Source organism: Rhinolophus sinicus, chromosome 3 (genome assembly GCF_057876585.1).
Source record: "Rhinolophus sinicus isolate RSI-liver-muscle chromosome 3, RSI-T2T, whole genome shotgun sequence".
In the NCBI taxonomy this organism is placed as follows: domain Eukaryota; kingdom Metazoa; phylum Chordata; class Mammalia; order Chiroptera; family Rhinolophidae; genus Rhinolophus; species Rhinolophus sinicus.
Window position 1 is genome coordinate 131016347 of NC_142503.1, and position 20120 is coordinate 131036466.

At 35.3% G+C, this 20120-nt stretch overlaps 1 protein-coding gene across 1 annotated transcript; it reads right to left on the minus strand.

Annotated features, from left to right (window-relative positions):
* Positions 1–12896: 12896 nt before the first annotated feature.
* On the minus strand, positions 12897–13844 carry LOC109458871 (olfactory receptor 4F15-like). Its single transcript, XM_019752857.3, has one exon. It carries the CDS (start codon positions 13833–13835, stop codon positions 12897–12899), a length of 939 nt encoding a protein of 312 aa, XP_019608416.2. The 5' UTR covers positions 13836–13844.
* Positions 13845–20120: the final 6276 nt, after the last annotated feature.

The following is a 20120-nucleotide window of genomic DNA, read 5'->3' on the forward strand; positions in this document are numbered from 1 at the left end:
TGAACTAGAAAGCAGAAAAAAGAGAAAAATCAATGGAATGAAAACATGATTCTCTGAGAAAATCGAGAAAATTGAAAAACCTCTAGCCATGCTGATAAGATAAAAGACACAAACTACCAATACTCAGAATGAGAGAGTAGAAAATATTGCAGGCCTTAAAGATATTCTTAAAAATAATAAGGGAATATTGGAAACTACTTATTCCAATAAATTTGACAATGTAGATTAATGTATAAATTTCATAGAAGACAAAAACCACACACACACACACACACACACACACACACACACACACACAAAACAAAACCATCCAGTGGAATTATACCAATACTTCCACCTAAGAGATGGCCTGGTCCAAACTGACCATTATTCAGATGAAAAACCTGAGATTCGAAAATATTAATGGAATTGCTTATAGTCACACTAGTGCCAAAATGGGGGACCAGAGCCCCGGTCTCTGTATTCCTGATCCAGAAATTACAGATCCTGTAGAAAATAGCTGAAGAAGCAAGAGTGAAAAATCAAAATAAAAAATGTGATTTTTCTGAGTTAAAACTGACACCAAACAACAGCATGTATGCAAACTACCTATTATTTGCACTAAATTATTTTGCATGACAACTAAATAGAACCCAAAAAAGTGAACAATTAAATGTTAGAAGTAAACTGTACACAGAAATGAAATTATTCATTGCTGCCTTACTTTGAGTGCTCACTCTTCTTATTTTGGTGCTCATTGGAAGGACAAAACAGTGGTAAAATATTTGAAGGCATTTTTGTTATGGCACCATCGTTTCTGCTTCTCTATATTTTACTCTCCTCAAAAGTCAATAAAAGTTCTCAATTATTTTATAAAGCTTTTCTTGACAGTTCCAGTTCTTAATGGTCAGAGGCTTTTTTTTCCCTAACTTCTGTATGTTACAAATTCAATAAATCATTAGAAAGACATAAACTGCACACATAATGGCTACAATATAAAAGCAATATTCAATATATATCATATGAACAGTAGAGAAAATTATCTGTTGAATGTGTGAGAAAAACCAGCAGAAGTTCAAACGAAGGACTAGTATTATCTAAAGAGGTCAAGGATTTCAGGTAGAGAATGAAATGAGATCTGTCCTTTTAAATAGCAGTGGTAAACACCTTGATCTGTAATCTGTAGACTCTTTTGCTATTAACATAATGCTTTAAATTTTTCATTTGTATATCACCCAAAGTTTACAACTAGGTGTGGAAGTCAGTATATATTTTCAGAATGACAGGTTGGTTAATAACCCCTCCATACTTCAGAAGCCATGACTCCAGTGCTCTCCTCTCTCCATCATCTGTTCAGGTAGATTCCATATGCAAAGAGTTTGCTCATACTTTGATGTCATACCCAAAAAAATTGTTGCCAAGACCAATGTCAAAGAACTTTGTTTCCCTCTGTTTTCTTTTAGTAGTTTTACAGTTTGTGATCTTACATTTAAGTTTTAATTCATTTTGGGTTAATTTTTGTGATGGTGTAAGACAAGAATACAATTTCATTGCTTCTCCTTGGCTTCTTTTCCATGTAAATATACAGTTTTCCCAACACTATTTATTAAAGAGACTATGCTTTTCCTATTAAGTATTCTTTGCTCCCTGTCAAATACTAGCTGACTGTATATGCGTGGGCTTATTTCTCGGCTTTTGATTCTGCTCTGTTGGTCAGTGTGTCTGTTTTATGTCAGTTCTATGCTATTTTGATTACATAGCTTTGTAATAAAGTTTGAAATAAAAAATGTAATGTCTCCAGCTTTATTCTTCTTTCTCAGAATAGCTTTGGCTATTTGGGGGTCTTTTGTGGTTCCACAAAAACTTTAGGATTGTTTTTTTCTATTTCTGTGACGAATGCCATTGAAATTTTTATAGGGAATCCATTGAATCTGTAGATGGCTTTGGGTGATGTGCATATTTTTAAATATTTTCTTCCAATCCACAAACACAGAGTCTCTTTCCATTTATTTGTGTCTTCTTCAATTTCTTTCATCATTACCGTATATTTTTCAGTATTCAGATCTTTCACCTCCTTGGTTAAATTTATTTTTAAATATTTTATTCATTTTGATACTATTGTAAATGAGATTATTTTCTTTATTTCTTTTCAGATAGTTTGTTGTTAGGATATAGAAATGCAAGTGATTTTTGTATGTTGATTTTGTTTCCTGCTACTTTACTGAATTTGTTTATTAGTTCTAATACTTTTTTGGTGGAGCCTTTGGGATTTTATTTTTTTATTATTAATTAAAGTTTATTGGGGTGACAATTATTAGTAAAGTTACATAGGCTTCAGGTGTACAATTCTGTAAATATCATCTGTATATCACATTGTGTGTTCACTACCCAGAGTCAGTTTTCCTGCCATCACCATATATTTGATCCGTTTTACCCTCATCTATGACCCGCCTCCTACCTTACCCTCCGATAACCACTAAACTGTTGTCTGTGTCTATTTATAAGATTAAATAATGTACAAACAGAAACAATTTAGTTATTTCTTTCCAATTTGGATGCTCTTTATTTCTTTTTTTTGCCTAATTGCTCTGGTTAGGACTTCTAGTACTATATTGAACAGGAGTGGTAAGAGTGAGATTCCTTGTCTTACTCCTGATCTTAGAGAAAAAGTTTTCAAACTTTCACTATTGAGTATGATAGTCATTGTGAATTTGGCATATGTGATTTTTATTATGTTCAGGTACATCCCTTCTATATCCAATTTGGTGAGAATATCATGAAAGGATGTTAAACTTTGTCAAATGCTTTTTCTGCAACTATTGAGATGATCATATGATTTTTATCTTTTATTTTATTAATGTGGTATATCACATTTATTGATTTACCTATGGGTATCAAATCATCACATTGTACCTTAAACTTATATATGTTACATATCAGTACTATCTCAATAAAACTGGAAAATACATATATAATCTGTTTTCTTAATTTTAAGTTCTATTTTACTGATGATTGTGAAAAGACTTATAAATGTAATCATTTAATGAGTTAACATGGCAACTATATTTTCAACAGAGAATTGCAGTTGTTCAATGAAGTTATAACAAAATATATTTGTTATTAGAAGTACAATTTGTTCACTAAAGCTATAAAACTACTTACGACTACTCTTGTGATAAGTAAGCCCATTGCCATTAAGTTTTATAGATTTTCTTATTAGTCATAAAACTTTGGACTCTGAGTCTACTATTCTCTTTGCAGCTCAATAAACTGCAATTCAATTCAATTCAAACACCAGAAAGCCTTTTTATTTCAGAATATGGTGTCTGCAACTCAGATAGCAGTTTTCAAAAGAGGACAATAGGACAGACTACTTTACCAGTGAATCACAGGTACACCAAAAACTTAAAGGTAGAATCTGTTCTTTGGGATTTTCAGTGAGAGCTGCCAATTTCTAATTTGGGGTTTTCAGTAAGAGCAGCCAATTTCTAATTTGAGAGAGAGCCAATTTGTTTTGTTTTGTTCTTTTCTTTCCTGTAAATTTGCTGGAAATATTAATGAGATAAGGAAAAGGAAATTCATGTAATTACTGAGTAAGGACCCAAGGTCACGTAATGCTGTGTAAAGCTGTACTTTTCCACTCATGAACTTTTATACAATCCTCAGTATCTAAAAGCAGCTTTAGGAACTGAGAAAAGGAAATAAGAGCAATAAATTCTGAGGTGTAATAAATTCTTAGAAGCAAAACCAAATCACAAGCAATGGTCACACTGAACCATGTTGGTCACTCATGAAAAAAATCACAGGAATGGTGAAATGGACAAGCTGTATCATCACCCCACTCTAATTTAACAAATGTTCTCTAAGCCATGCTTTAATAAAAACCTCCACTAAAATTTGTTCAGGGAGTCACTACTGTAATAGTCTTAAAGCACTTGCTTTTGCTTCTAACTAGTCCCAATTTACATTCATTGGTGTGGTAAAATAAAAATTAAGAGACTGTAAAGGTGTTGAACAGAAACATTTTATTAAATCCAATCTAGCAACAGACTGAAAAATCAAAGATTGGTAGTTGGGAGAAAAAGTGGAGAAAAGGAGTAAGTTTGTTAATGCCAAAAGTCCACGATCTAACTCTGCCCCATCTGAGGGAAACAAAGTCTCTGACTTTTTGATTGGTTGGCAGTGTCCAGATGGATGGGATAAGTAAGCACTAACCCTCTGTGCTAGCTGTTGGTGGTATACTGCAGATGAGGTACTGCAGATGAGGTGCCAGAGTCTAGATTGTGTCACTCAGTCAGGTCTAAACAAGTGCCTGCAAGGCTAGTTTGCCGGGATAGAGAAGTTAAAAAATAATTTTCAGAAAGCTAAACTCATGATGCTCATATAAAATCATTAATTCATGAGGGAACTATAGTAAGATGTTAAAACCAGTTCAAATTGGGATTTGACTTACAGAGATGTATATTCTCTACTGGACCAAATGTATTTGCATTGCCATGAACAGAAATCATTTTCATTGCTCAAAAACATGTGCATTGTTATCAGTTTTCTACAAGTTAATTCTATCTATAGGATTTTAAATAGCCTAATCAAAGAATGTTCTACATTCCTGTAGAACAACATAATCCCAGAGGATCCCCTAAACAACGCCCAGCATTTCATTGAATGGGCACCCAATAATCTCTGTGCCAATTTCCAAATCATACTCAATTTTTCCTAACAGAAAATATTTCCCTGTTGCCTTGAGTAAGATCTGCTTAGACTGAGGTAGCAAAGCCAGTCTTTCCTCTAGTGCAGTCAAATGATGTTGAAAGGAGAGGAAAAATTCTTCTCCGGGGCTTCCATTGGCCAACTCTAGCTGCCTCACGGCGAAGAAATTGGTCTGCAAGAATACTGAAAGTACTGTCCCAAGGTGATTGGCTTTGAGTGTGTTCTTCACGAAATAAAGTTGTAAATACTCAGTTGAATCCTAAGACTGACACAGTGTGAAACAGGTTTCTCTATTTGACTCTGATATAAGAGATAAACAAAAGCATTGTCAACATGTTTTCCAGTGCTTTCACCTCAAACACTTCTTATACAAGCAGAAGTTGATTTTGAAGGGGAGGGAAAAGGTGGTCTCAGAAGATAAATGTTATAAAGCATTTGTCAAGTCACAAATTCTTGAAAGGTGGACTTCTTTTGCTCCAAACATGGATACAATTATTCACAAAACAATCACATAAAATTGTCAGATTATCAAGAAAAAATAATCAAATCAAATTAAAAATCATTTAAAAACTACATATAGAGAGTACAAGAATCTTATGAAAAAACTGCAGAACAAATTATAAAAATGTATGTGGGAAAACAAAAGTTCCTGTATTTTTTTTCTTTCTTGAACTTTCTCTTACTAGAAGAAATAACTGAATTCTCTGTCTTTGAAGCTTGGTGTAGCCGTAGGAATAATTGTTTATAATAGCAAGTTTCTCCCCTCTTCCTTTCCCACTAGCGTGGCGAATCACAGATAATAAATATCTTGCTTGAGGGTTATTCCTCCCATTTGTAACTAGTGACCTATAGGAAATTAAAACCAAGTAGGGGTACAGCTCAGTATACATGGCTGATACAGATAAAACACAAAAATGTGCTAAAAAGCCAGATAATATAGACAAACTTGTATTTAAATATTTTGAAAATATAGAAATAACTCACATGAGAGAGGACAAAAAGGGTAAAACTAAATTAGCAAATAAGTCATTATTTGGCTTCAAACCAGACAAGACTGATTTACAACATAAACTAACTTTCTCATTTTAGCTTTAGAATCAACAAAAATCCTCTTCTGGCAAAGGAAATTGGATAAATTCCAAGGCTATTGATGGGAAGTGGTAAGAATGGAGCTGAAAAATCTCTTTGGGGATTATATTTTTTCCTTTTTAGATGAGGACTATACCTTCAGGGAAAATACTAACTTATCTTTGAAAGATATTTACATGAATGCAACATAGCTGACTAGAATGTTTACATGAATTTGCCAGGTTTGTTTGTTTTTTTAAAAAGGCTGGATGACTTTTGTCATTCTAGGATAATGTATTTTGAGTATACTAGATATTAAAGTCCTTAAAACTAATTGAATTGCATTATCACAAATTGAGTTATTCATTTAAAATAATTAACTTGAGGGTTTTCAGTTTGTTGTATTAAAAGAAATAAAAATGTATTGAGTGCTAACTAATTTCAATAAAAGACAGAAGAACTCTTTTAACTCAAAAATGGACTCAAGATTTTTTCGTGTTAAGAAATCAAATAACAATAAGAAACAAAGACTAATGTGCAGACACACACTAGGAGAAAGTGTCTAGCCTCCTTTCAATCTTGCTTTGAGGCTACTACCACTGTGGTTTCTGATCTGAGAGAATGAAGTAAATAGACACCCCCTGGCCTGCTATTTCTGCAGTAAAGATGAATTTTAAAATTCACATTACAAGTGTTAAAAATCTTCACATTTTAGAACTTTTTATAGTATTTTTGCTTATGACCAGAAAAGAACGGTAGAATTTTTTTACATTCTCAGTTTAGGAATTTCCTAAATAAAATGTTCTAAAGCATTTATTAGTAAACATAAGGATTGTTATGCAGAAATATCCTACTCAAATAAAGAAATCTGCTATGATAATTAAACTGTATTGTTGACTTACTGCAGAAAGGGAGACCACCATTCCAAATTAGAGGAAGGGAGGTAATGCAGGCAAAGCGAGGTTCTGGGTGCAGAAAAAAGTATTATGTGAATGACAAGATATTCCCTGGCTGTAGTTACACAATTGATGGAAATGGTTGTTTCGGTTCTCAGTCTTGCATAACTGATGACTACTCTGGCCAAACCAAAGGGTCAGAAAAAAAAGTAGTCTCATTCCTGATCTACATCATTGTCAGGATCTCTGATACATTGTTGTCACAGAAACAATAGTTTGGAGTACAATTAGGGAATGATCTCCATGCTCCTTTTGTCAAATGATGAGTTAGTGAATCATGTCATATGACAGTGGTTGTATAACAGCATTTAAAACTTTGGAAATTACTTGCAGTTTCAATGCACAGAAATTCAGGAACATAATGATTAAGTATTACAGAATGTTTCAGTGACATAATTTAAAATTACTAACCTCAGGCTAAGGTAATGTGTCCCTGAATCTATTTACCTACTTTAGTGAGCCAGGTAAACCATCTTCTTCAATTTAGAGATTAATTGTTCTATCTGGCTCATATATTTACCCAAGTGTAGCAAAAAGTGCTGCAATAATACAGGCATAACTTACCTGGCTAGCTAATAGAAAATATAAAGCTATCTGTTTGTCTATTATCACATACCTAAAATGTTAATACTTATGTATTGAGTCTCAAGAGCTGTCAGAGTTATGTATAACTTTGGCTAAGGTTAATACAAATTTCTGATCACATTTTCCAATTTATAATCCCCGTATAGGAATCTCCATTTGGACAGTGCCAAAAAAAGTGAATCAGTGATTCCTTTGGGAAATTTCCAGGTTTTAGGTCAATTGCAAGTTTTTCTCGGGAGAATGAGAAAAAGATGGTCATACCTGTTGATGATAATACTGAGTGTAGTATTTGGCTACATCTGTTTGCAACAAAGTGGAGTCTTAACATCAGGTGATATTCTTAGATGCACAGATTGGCCTGTTGCTAACTCATAAGGAGAGAAACTGTGAGCAAGGGAAGTTCAAATATTTCTGAAAGTTTGGAAAATTTCAACTTGAGAATTCCATTTGTCTTTTCTGCTAGAGGCCAGAAGGTTGGAGACGGTATGAATAACGGAGCTTTTGTGTAAGTGATAATACCTTGCAGAGCTCTTTAATGAGAGTTTCATGATTCCTCACGTGGGAAACATAAAACTGAGTAAAATTTTTCCAGTGTCAGAGCCATAGATCTGTAACAGAGTAAGACTTTGATCATTCTGAAAACAAGCGTACAAAAACAAAAATATATTCATATCCCATTGCAAGAACTAATAATAGGAAGTCAATTTGGAAGTATTCAAATGGGCTATGAGATTTTAGCTCCCACACTTGCCCAATTTTTAGCGGTTTACCAGGATTATATTGTTAGAAGACGGGCATATATTAAAGGTATTCTATGTGATTTTTCTAAAATTTTCCTGGCAGTATTCATTTAGAATTATAGTCAATTTGTTCTTACAATGGTGGTTGAGTTCATGTAAAATCATAACAAGACTCTACTTAAAATCATCTTGGGCTACAAGACAGGGAATGCCAGAGATTATCTTTGTGTAATTTACATCTATATCATTTCCAATATTTTTTCTTTGATGTTCGAAACTAATTTTGACATTCTATAATGACTCCATCTTACTCCCAAGTTCTATTTGGGGACAGTAGCAAGTGGAAGCACCTTTGTAAGGGCCTTATAGTATTACTTCCTGCAATGGGACATTCTCATTTATACAAAAACTCCATTGTTCATACCATCTCCCGTCTTCTGGCTCAGTGGAAAAGAGAAATGTAATTCTCAAATTAAAATTAATCACACTTTCAAAACATTTGAACTTCCTTGGCTCATAGTCTTTCTCCTTATAAAGTAATTAATTGCAATGCTTTTTAATTTAACATGCTCCTTTAAATTTTACCTGGTGTGGAGACAATAAGGGAATTTGCAAATCCTTGATCAGAATGGATGAGGCTGGGCTCTAAAAATGTTAGCTCATACCAGCCTAAAGCATAATAATAATAAATACCATACATCAGAGACTCATACGTCCAGGTTACAAATAGTAATTTTAATTAAATGACTACTAAGAGATAAAAATAGAGGTGCCTAAACTACATCCACATCTAGGGATTTTCACAACATTCTTCTGTGACTTCTCCTTAATGTGCTTTTCCCCTTGACTTTGGAAGCCTATTAATCTAATCAATCAGTACCATGTAGATTTGTTCAGAACATAAGGTCAATTTGCCCTTTATTCCAAACTGTTGCTAAATCCACATGGAGGAAGTCTTTTTCTCATTTCATTTTTTGTCTCTCTTCCACTAACTTATGATGAAAATAGACTTTCTTTCTCCAAAGACCCAATTCACTAGGACTGCAAATTTCCAAAGTCAAGGGCAGCTTATAATATTTATATAGCATCTATCCAGAAGGCCTGGAACACTACTGTGCATACAGTAGACAGTTATCATTAAGAGGCACATAAACCAATTATATGAATTCTGCTATATTTTCCCATGTAAATATTATCATATTTGCCTACTTCATTAAAATGCTAAGAGAATTTTAACTTTCTTCTGCATGATTGGGTTTCAGTGCAATGTAGGACATTATTCGTGACAACTCCAGTTGGTCTCACTCGTATTTTCAACGATAACTACACACGGTTAAAACTGGACTCAACCAGTCCAAAGTGTATTTTCTCATGAATTATGCAGAGAATTAGCGATTCCCTTTGTAACCTCCATTTTTAAAGTGTACAGCAGTAGCATGTGAAAGCATCCTAGTATCTCCAATGGTACCAAACTCAGAGGTTGACCCAAACTCATTCAATGAATGAAGGATCTACAGACCACTAAGAAGATATACTTTCCTATCAGAGAGAATAACATGTATAATGATCTATAGGTTCACCAAAGACATACTAGGGAAAAGGCAATTTTTGAGACTAAAACTCATGGCTTAGAATTCTTTTAGAGGCCAAGTATGAAGGCAAATAATAACCACCAGGGATTATGATTTACGTAGCCTAGCAAAATGCCTTTGTCAAGGTTCAACATCAAAAATCTGTGAAATGTACCAAAGTTTAAAATATGTTTCAAATGTATTTGACTATTTTAGTAGCTTCTTTCATTATTATATTATAACATTTATTATTAAAAATATTAAAATTACAGATAAATGCAAGAGGATAATAAAAGACCACTTATATCCCCCCAGGGAGAAATATCACTATTAACATGTTGGCTTATGTACATACATTATTTTAAAAACAGGTCAAATTTTAAATCTTGTTTTGTTATCTCTTTTTTCACTTACTACTCTGTCTTGAGCAACTTTCCATGTTAATTAATATTTAGTATATAATGGCTGAGCTCTATGCACATAATATAATTCTACTGTGTTCATAACATAATTTATTTCATTGGAAATTATTTTATCATCAATAAGGAATCGACATATTTATCATCAATATGGGGGCAGAGAATTGGCTCTAAATGAAGAAAGGTAAGCTAGGCCTGTCCAGTGATAAATAGTAAACAAATTTTGTAGGAAGAAAAATAATGTAATGGTTAAAAATCCAGCCTCTGAAACCAGACTGCCTAGATCTAAACTCAAATCTACCATTTACAAATATTAGACAAGTTATTTAACATCTCTGTTCCTCTACCTCCCAACTTGTAAAATGGGGTGATAATAATATCTGCTTCAAGTATTGCTATGAGGATTAAATGAGTTAATACAGGTAAAAAGCTAAGAGTAGTGCCTGGCACATAGTATGTACTTTGTAAATATTTACCATTATTATTTTTATCAATGACTGCAAAAGGAAGTAAACGATTAAATCTTCAGCTTGACAGGTGACACAAGGCAATGAAGGCACGTACCACAATACTGTGAAAAGATGATGGAGATACATCACAAGATATTTGTGTGGGGGTGGGGGAGTACAAAGTAGAAGGTAAGTTTAAAGTGCATTAGAAGATAAAACAAATTTTATTTTTAAGCTGATAGACTCCAAGCAAATGGTTACAATCCAGGAAAGGAACCCAGGCTAATTTTTTAATTGATAAAGCCTTTCAAATATCATCTCACTTAGTCATAACCATAAATCTGTGAGTTCTATTGCAGCCTTTGAAGAAACTGAAATTCAGAGAGTGACTTAGGTAAGATAACACAGCGTGTGAATTGGTGCTGTTAGAACCAGAATTTCTGAATTTTAACTGCAAATTTTGTGTGATGCTATACTGCACTTTATTTTAGACTCTTGTTTTAAAACAAAGATGTGATATTTGGGGAAATAGGCAGATCTGTATTTTATGCACCCTAAATCTGCCCTGCCTCCTGTTTTTGTAAATAAAGTTTTATTGGAACTCAGCAATGTATATTCATTTACGTGTTGTCTATGGCTATTTCAATACTTCTAGAGCAGAACTGAATGGTTGCAACAGAGATTACATAACCCACAAATCCAAAACTATTTACTATCTGGCCCTTTACAAAAAAGTTTGTCAACACCTCATCTACTTGATTGAAAAAGAAGTCGAGAACATTCTTCAACACATGGAACAAAGCATGAAAGCAAGATTTGTGAATTAGAATGTGTATGTAACCACAGATCCTAAAGATGATTGCTACATTTTACTCAACCAAAAGGTGAAATAAGAAAGCAGAACAGGAGAAAAAGGAGATGTGGGATACAAACAGATAATGAATTTTAACAAGTGTACCAATTACAGGGCAGTATAGCTTGAAAACAGTAATATGGTTCTCCTGAGAAACAAACTTATTTACATCATTATTTAATATGTGTGAAAGATATTATTGGCACGATTATTTGGGAACTGAAAAGTAAGGGTTAATATTATCTTGATTTTTATGCCTTTGACATAAAAGTCCCTCTTTCTTTTCAGGGAAGAACATCGCCCATTCTTCAGTGAGAACAAAATAGACTCAGCATGTGGTGGTGACGGTCCATGAACACTCAGTGATGTACAGCACAAAGACAATCCCAGTTCCAGTCTCCGATGACGATGTAAAAGGGTCCTAAACTCACCCTCTCCCACAAACATACAACAACTTCCTCTGAGAAAAACCTGAAACCTGCCTGAGTAACTCATACAGGTAGAGCCAAGGAGAGAAGGCCCACATCTAAGCAGGTAGGGGAGGCTGCATCACAATCGCACCGTACACCCCACAGCTGGCTCAGAGACCCACAGTCAGGAGGGAAATCAAAACAGGAGCTTCTCCTTGAGGTGCAAAGGGTTCAAACCCCACATCAGGCACCCCCAGCTTTTAAGACCCACACCTGAGAGACAAGCCCCTAAAACATCTAGCTTGAAAACCCACGGGGCTCATGTCCACGAGACCCTCAAGGCTATAACGATCTGAGAAATGGCTTTTCAAGGGCACGTGCACTGGAACTCACCTGCCCTTGGGCCCAGCGTGGCAGCAGTGATCAAGGGTTGTCCCGACTCGGTGTGAGAGAGGCTCCTTTGCTTTTTTGCTTGTCATAGAGCATTAGTCTGAGAGGCAGGCTTCAGGTCTGGCCACATGTCAGACGGACGTGCTCTCAGAACACAGGCAGGTGCCTGCCATCTTTGCGCTCTCTCTCAGTCTCACACAGCTCACAGTTATCGCCCAGACAGGCACTTGTATACTCGTCTGGAGCCCCAATTTTTGCAAAGGCCGCACAGAAGATGGCCTGGCACTGGTGGTCAGCGGGGCTTACGCTCATGGTCCTACAGGACTGTATATATTTGCCTACTTTTAAAGCTGCTACCTGAGGGTCTGAATCCCAATCATGGTGAATAAAGGTGCTTACTGAGATCTTTCCCTTTGGGACACTGACAGCTCCGGACACACCCTCAACTACTGGGAGCCATTAAAAATAAAACAAGCTGCTTGGAAATTACAGAGGTTTGAGAGAAAACCAAGAGCTAGGGTAGGGTCGAACAGTAAGGTTTATCTCTAAAATGAAGCAACTCCTTTAAGACTGGAGAGGTGGCTGTTTTACCTAATGCATGGAAGCCAACACAGAGTCAGCAAAATGAAGAAACAAAGGAATGTGTTTCAAACAAAAGAACAAGATAAGACCTCAGAGAAATGGTGCATTCTTCATGAGAAGTGGCTATGAGGGACAAAAAAATTGTAAATAGTCACTTGGAAATTTTGTGTTTCAATAAAGCCATTTATTGAATTTTTCTAAAACCTGTAAGCTTACTGAATACTCTCCTCATCGCCACTTTCATCTCTCTGTTCCTGAGCGTGTAAATGACTGGATTTAGAAACGGAGTTAAAACTGCATCAAATACGCCTAGAAATTTATCCAGATGTGTTGAAGAAGAGGGCCACATATAAAAAAAAATCAATGGACCAAAGAATAAAACCACGACAATAATATGAGCTGACAGTGTGGAAACAGCCTTGGATGAACCACCTGAGGAGTGTTTCTGTAGAGTGGCCATGATGAAGATGTAAGAGAGGATGAGCAAGGAGAAAGCACCCACGGAAATGAACCCACTATTAGCAGTGACCATGACCTCCAGTTTATAGGTATCTGTGCAAGCAAGTTTGATGAGCTGAGGTATGTCACAATAAAAGCTGTCTATTACATTAGGGCCACAGAAAGGCAAGTTTACCACAAATGCCAATTGGGCCAAAGAATGAATGAGACCAATGGTCCAGGCAACCACTAAAATCAAAATGCACATTCGTGGGCTCATGATAGTCAAGTAGTGGAGAGGCTTACATATGGCCACATATCTATCAAAGGCCATGGCAATGAGCAGCACCATCTCAGTGCCCCCAACAGCATGACTAAAGAAGATCTGAGCTATACAACCCCCAAAGGAGATGACCTTCCGCTTCCTGAAAAGATCACAAATCATCTTGGGTGCTGCAATGGAGCAAAATATCAGGTCAATTATGGAGAGATTGGCTAACAGAAAATACATGGGGGAATGTAAATAAGGATCGGAAGTCACAGTGACCACTATAAGGAGGTTTCCCATAATACTAAATACATAGAAGAGACAAGACAAGCAAAAAATAAGAAGCTGGATCTCCCAGGAACTGGAGAGTCCCAGGAACACAAACTCAGACACCACAGAGTAGTTGGCTCCATTCATTGGCTCATTTGGTAGGTGCACTCGCCTGTTACCTAAAGGAAGAAAATGACACTACTCAAATTAATACTGTTATATTAATACCCTCTATGAAAAAGCATATAAATTTTGGAAGTCGAATATTACCTGAGCATTTCACAAAAATCAAATAACATCCTGTTGGCCACTATTGCTGTCATTACACATGAGGGTAACTAAGTTGTCAGGTGGTCTTGCTAGCACAAGGAACGGTGAGTGATCTAGTGGACTGGTAGCCATGGGTGCACCTGATGAAACCATAAACAAAGGGCGTTCAATGTTAAATTTCTTTATCAGTATGATCAATGTTAGCTATCTTCTCCCTGGAGGAATAATAATCAATTTTATATACTAGATAGGCCAAAGAGGACTATTCTTTGACAAAGAGACTTATAAGATCCTGTGACTGTGATTTTTTATTCCTGAAGCCAGACATTACCCTTTTTATTTTATACTCCCCAAAATATGATTAATTCATTAATATCCAAATCAAATGGTAACTCATCTGCCTAACCTTCCTCATGACCTACCTATACATCCACATTTACTATTTAGAGTTGGTCACATGTCTTTTTCCTCCATATGATTGTAAACTGCTCAAGGTTATAAATCATCATGACTTTACATTTTTGTCCCCATATAGTACCTTGCAAATATTGGATAGTAAAAAAAAAGATTTTGAATAAATGAATGATTGGACTGAATTAGGTTCTATCTATTAATATTAACTCATTTCCTTCAAAAAACATTTATCAAGCACCTACTATGTACCAGGAAGTAGTCTAAGCACTAGGAATATAGCCAAGAACAAAATAGACAAAAGTCCCTATCCTCAGGCATTTACATTTTGGCAGAAAAAAGAGATGATTAAAAAAATAAATATTCAAAAAGATATATAGGGTTTCTGTCAATGATTTCACTATGGAGAAAAATTAAGCAAGAAAGGTGAATACGGTAGTATGGGTACTATTTTTATAAAATAGAATTGATGTGAAACTTCTTGCTGATAAGTTGACTGATCAGAAAGCTAAAGAATTTGAATGAGCAAGCCATACATGTATTTGGGGGGCAATATTCCAGGCAGAGATAACAGCAAGAGTAAAAGCTCTGAGGTGTGAGCTGACTTGGTATGTTCAAAGGACTACAAGGAGACCAGAGAGGTCAACCATGAGTGTTTGGGGGATGGAGCAGGGGGAGTAGAGTGTATAGTAGGGCCTTATAAGCTGTAGGACTTTGGTTAGTATTTGAATGAGATAAGCAACTGGAGTTTAAACAGCGAAAGAACAAAATCTAGCCTACATTGTTAAAAGATCACTTCGAATGCTGCATCATTGAATACACGTTAGAGTCTCAAGGATAGAACCAGGGAGATTATTAGAAGCTATTGCAACAATCCAAGCAAGAGATGATGGTGTCTTAGATCAGATTGATAAAGATAGAGGTAATGAGAGGTGGTTATATACTGGATATACTGACATGATGCATGGTGAAATTTCCAGGGCTTATAAATAACCCTGGCCATTTAGAGATTATGAAATAGCGCATCTCATTTCAGAGTTTTCATATGAAAATAAAAATTATTAAAGGTACTAATAGAGTAAATATACATTTAGTCAACAAGTTTAATAAGGCCTCTAGAATAAGGAAGTATTTGAAGCTTTAAGAAGGGATAGTTTAGTGGTTACCAGAGGGTAATGGGGGTGGGGGGTGGGGGGTGGGAGATGAGGGTAAGGGGGATCAAATATATGGTGATGGAAGGAGAACTGACTCTGGGTGGTGAACACACAATGGGATTTACAGATGATGTAATACAGAATTGTACACCTGAAATCTATGTAATTTTACTAACAATTGTCACCCCAATAAATTTAAAAAATAAATTAAAAAAAAAAAAGAAGGGAGCCTGTGGGAAATAAAAAGGAGCGATCCCTTACACCTCAAGTAGAAAGACATGGAACTCACTAGCAAAATGATAGTACAGGCTACAAGGTTGCTATGACCCAATAGGAATTTTTGAGCGAAGAGAACAAATGATTCTCTATTTAATTTTTTTAAAGCTAAGTCATGGACCTCTCGACACAATGTGACAAAGTTTTCAACCCAAAACACATCCAAAAATATAAAGAGCAAAATACTAGAGCTACAGAAAGGTCAGCTCCTACTTCCAGCCAGAGTAATCTCAACTCAGTTACTGTCAGTCCTGCATGTACCCAAAAGACAAAACGTGTCTCTGCTCTGGTTGGCTACACAGACCAATTTACCAAAGGCAGACCAAATTGCATTTGAACAAAGATTCAGATATAGCTCCTAGAGAATATATTAGCCACTCATACTACAACAGATAACCAATGGTACAGGGAAGTCATTCTTTTTTCTGTGTCATGTGCATTATTCTGCCAAGACATCTAGAACTGTGACAGAAGTCTGTGTGTACTCGACTGCACACCCCCAAAGATGAACATTGGAATATTATAGCTAAGTGTCAGTTGTACCTCTATTTAAGAAGTTCACTCTGCATCTCTAAAAAAAAGTGAGGCAGAGATAAAGTTAATCCTCCACAACCTCTCTTTTATAGGTATATAGCCAGGGTAAATTAAAAGTGACAAATATTTATCACTGAAAATAAAGAGCTAATAATTGTCAACACTATAGTAAAACTCTGCTGCAGTTGAAATCTACTGATTATCAGAAACCTCAACAAAAAGGAAATTACAAATTCCTCCCACTTCCACCCATGGCCAATAGGTAAAGAATTCCTATAATCAAAGTTTCATAGGACTGAATGAAGAGGAGGAAAGCATTTGAAGCAATATTCTAATGATTCCTCGAATTTTAGAATTAAAAATACATAAAGAACCATGACATTCCATCACCACTCTCCAAAACCTAAAGTAAGACATGCGTCAATCTAGAATTTAAGAAAAAACAATACTGGAGCATCAATAAATGAAATTATGTAAGCAAAGAAAGTATAACAATAAGAGGCCTATATTATGAGCAAATCAGTACAAACATCTCATACCTAGTTAAGATTTAATGGAATATTATTTATTTTAACCATTGCCAACCTCTGTTTGTTATATAAACTACTAAAGGGCTGTGCTTGAAAAACTACTAACATAGAAGTAATAATAACCTCAGTTAAAAGCCATCAAAATTTTTCATTAAAGCCCCCAAAAAAAACAATTTGGTGAGTTGATTACAAATTCCAATTCTTCACACCCTGATCTATACAATGGCTCATTTTTAATAGTTCAGTATTTAATAACTACTTTCTTAAAAAGAGCATTTATATTAAATATCTTTGCAAGTCATTTCAACAGAAACTGCATGGTAGAAAAACCAACATTAAACTCTAATTAGCTATCTGGCTGGACAGTTTATTTGAATGAGGATCTATCACATGGAATGCCAGAAGTCACTGTAGTACAAAAGAAGTCAATCATGAGTTATGATGAATAATTTCCTGAAATATATGATCTCCTTTCAGGATTGAACTAAGAATTATTTTGCAGAAGTATATTAGCAAAGATCAGAGGTGGGAGCAAAGACAGAATATATCCAAATATATCCCCAATATGTGCACCTTTATTATAAGACTTATAAAATGCAGGGAAATGTGCCCTTTACATGTCTCTCATTAAAACAGCATTCTTATCAAGGATATTTTATTTCCCTACAGGGTACATTTGACAATGTCTGGAAACATTTTTGGTTGTCACAACCAGGACAGGGGGTAGAGGAAGGAGCAGGGTTGTTACTGGCACTAGTAGGTGGAAGTCAGGGATACTGCTAAACATCTACAATGACCAGGATAACACTATAGCCCCCAACGACAAAGAATTACAACAGTGCCAAGGCTGAGAAGCCCTGCAGGGAAAAGTCAGTGTTTTACATTATTCTATTGTCCCAGGTTCCGGCACCACCCCCATCACATGGTATTAGTATGTGTTGGAGGGGTGAATGAGTAAGTGCCTCTACCTGGATGGATAGATGGATGGATGGATGGATGGATGGATGGATGGATGGATGGATGGATGGATTAAAGGAGGGAAGGACGATGAACAAATGGACAGACAAAAGATGAATAAGAAAGGAGCAAAGGAAGAAAGATTTCTAAACAATTGCTAACTAGTCATTTTTAGAAACACGAGGAGCCAATAATAACCACACTTCATAAAAATGTAAATTTTGTGGAAGAATTCATTATTTCTACACACAAAAATGTTGGCTATATATCTAATGTATTCCCTAATTTGGTAGGTAGCGTTAGAATTTTTCTGGACACCCAAGCAATACATCTGGGAAATAGTATACTAACGTCCCCCCAATGGTTAGGTAATAAGAAATGACAAGTCTTTCACATCTTTGTGTAAATTATTTTTTCTGATCACTTTTTGAAAGCAGCAGCTAACCCAAATATAGGTGGTTAAGCAAATAGGAGTTTTGATAGTATAAAAAGCCAAATAGATTTGGAACATGAGGTACTGTCTAAGTATAATAAACCTACATGAGACACTTCAGAAGAAAGTATTGGACAAGGAAACAGGAAAAATGGGGAGTCTGGAAATGGGTTGGATAATCTATTAGGTTGGTGCCGAAGTAATTGCGATTTAAAAGGTTAAAAATAATTGCAAAAACCGCAATTACTTTTGCACCAACCTAATACAAAGGAAAAAAAGCAAAGGAAAGAACTGAGTACCAGAAGATATTAACATGTATATGCTTGTGTCCTCAGAGTTTCAAAAACAAACATTGTTCCTGGTTGAATACACAAAACTAGACGAAGGCATCCCAACTGCCCTGGAAAGTGTGATAGGAGCCAATTTTTGCTCTGAGAAAACTGAGTATGTTCTAAAAGAACACTGAATGTTTTGTTCTCCAGGACTTTCATCTACCACCATACTTTTCTCAATTAAAGATCATTAAAGTTACTCTTTAATATTAGCTCTAAACACCATCATTTCTTTTGTAGATTTACAAAATGGATTTAGTCAGTCTCCCAGAAGAGATTCTCGTCCATTTTAAAGTTTACATTTGAAGAAAATAGAGAGAATTAGTGTCCTACTAATAAATCCACAGAAATAAACCAGTAAGTATGCAAGTAAATTTCTGGTCCAGCACATATAATAATACATCAGTAGCATATCTAAATCACAACTAAGACAAACTATCTGAAAATTGTGTATGTCTCTTGTTTGGTTAGTCCTATGTTTTATCAATTTCACAGTTCAAAACTTTTTCGCTGCTTCCAACTGAACTTTCTAGTTCTTTGTTTTAAGCCTGTATCTCCTTCTCTGTTGCTCTGTGAAAGTAAAATAAAGATGTTTTCAAGAACCCATTTAAATAAATCCTTATTGTACTTGAATTAAGTAACCAAATTAAGTTGTTCCTACCTTTCACTGTTCCTCTTACCATCAATTTTCATATGCATGGATTCCTAAATTTGTTACTGTCTCTGAACCTTATCTACATCTACTACTTGACATTGTGGTGGCCAAAATTAGAGATGGAGAAAACAACAACTATAGGTTATAGAACAAGGATTAATTCCCCTTTAATATCATTATAGCATTTTTTTTTAATATCACAGTAAAAAATGATGGCAGGTGTGTAATTAGACAAGCAGGTGGGGTCAGGTGCATTCTCAGGAAGAGTTTACCAGTTAATCCTTCTCCAAATTCTGTGTGCTTCATTTGATTTTAGTCCCCAAAAAATACCATGGAGAACTAGTCAAGTGGATTTCTTCCTTTTTAAAAAAATTTCTGTAAACACAGAAATAAAACAGAGTAGGTGGTCTTGACTTCTAATTTCTGTGGGTTATTAATTCCCTTCACTCCAATCAAAATGGTTAATGAAATAAAAAGTAAATAAATCCTTTTCTAAATTATCATTTGAACCCCTAAGTCCCTTCCTATGCTAATTACACTACATTGTACTGACGCTGACTCTCCTCCAAGCTTTTGTTTTACCCTGCAAACCTATGACACATTTCCTACCACCAAATAAAAGTCAAAGTCAGTTATTTGCATTTCTCCACAATCTATAGCCCCTCATATACTCCCTAAGGTGGAATGTGCCTTTCTCCCTACATTATAACCTATCTAACTACAATCAAAATTTTATTTGATGCTTGCAAATAGAGATTCTGCCGCCGAGACTATTTATTTTTCTGGAACTGAATTGAATATACCATGTCTATTTTTCTTTCCTGTTGTTATTTTGATTTTCCATCTTTCTACCTACCTGTTTCCAGTTGGTAACTGAGCT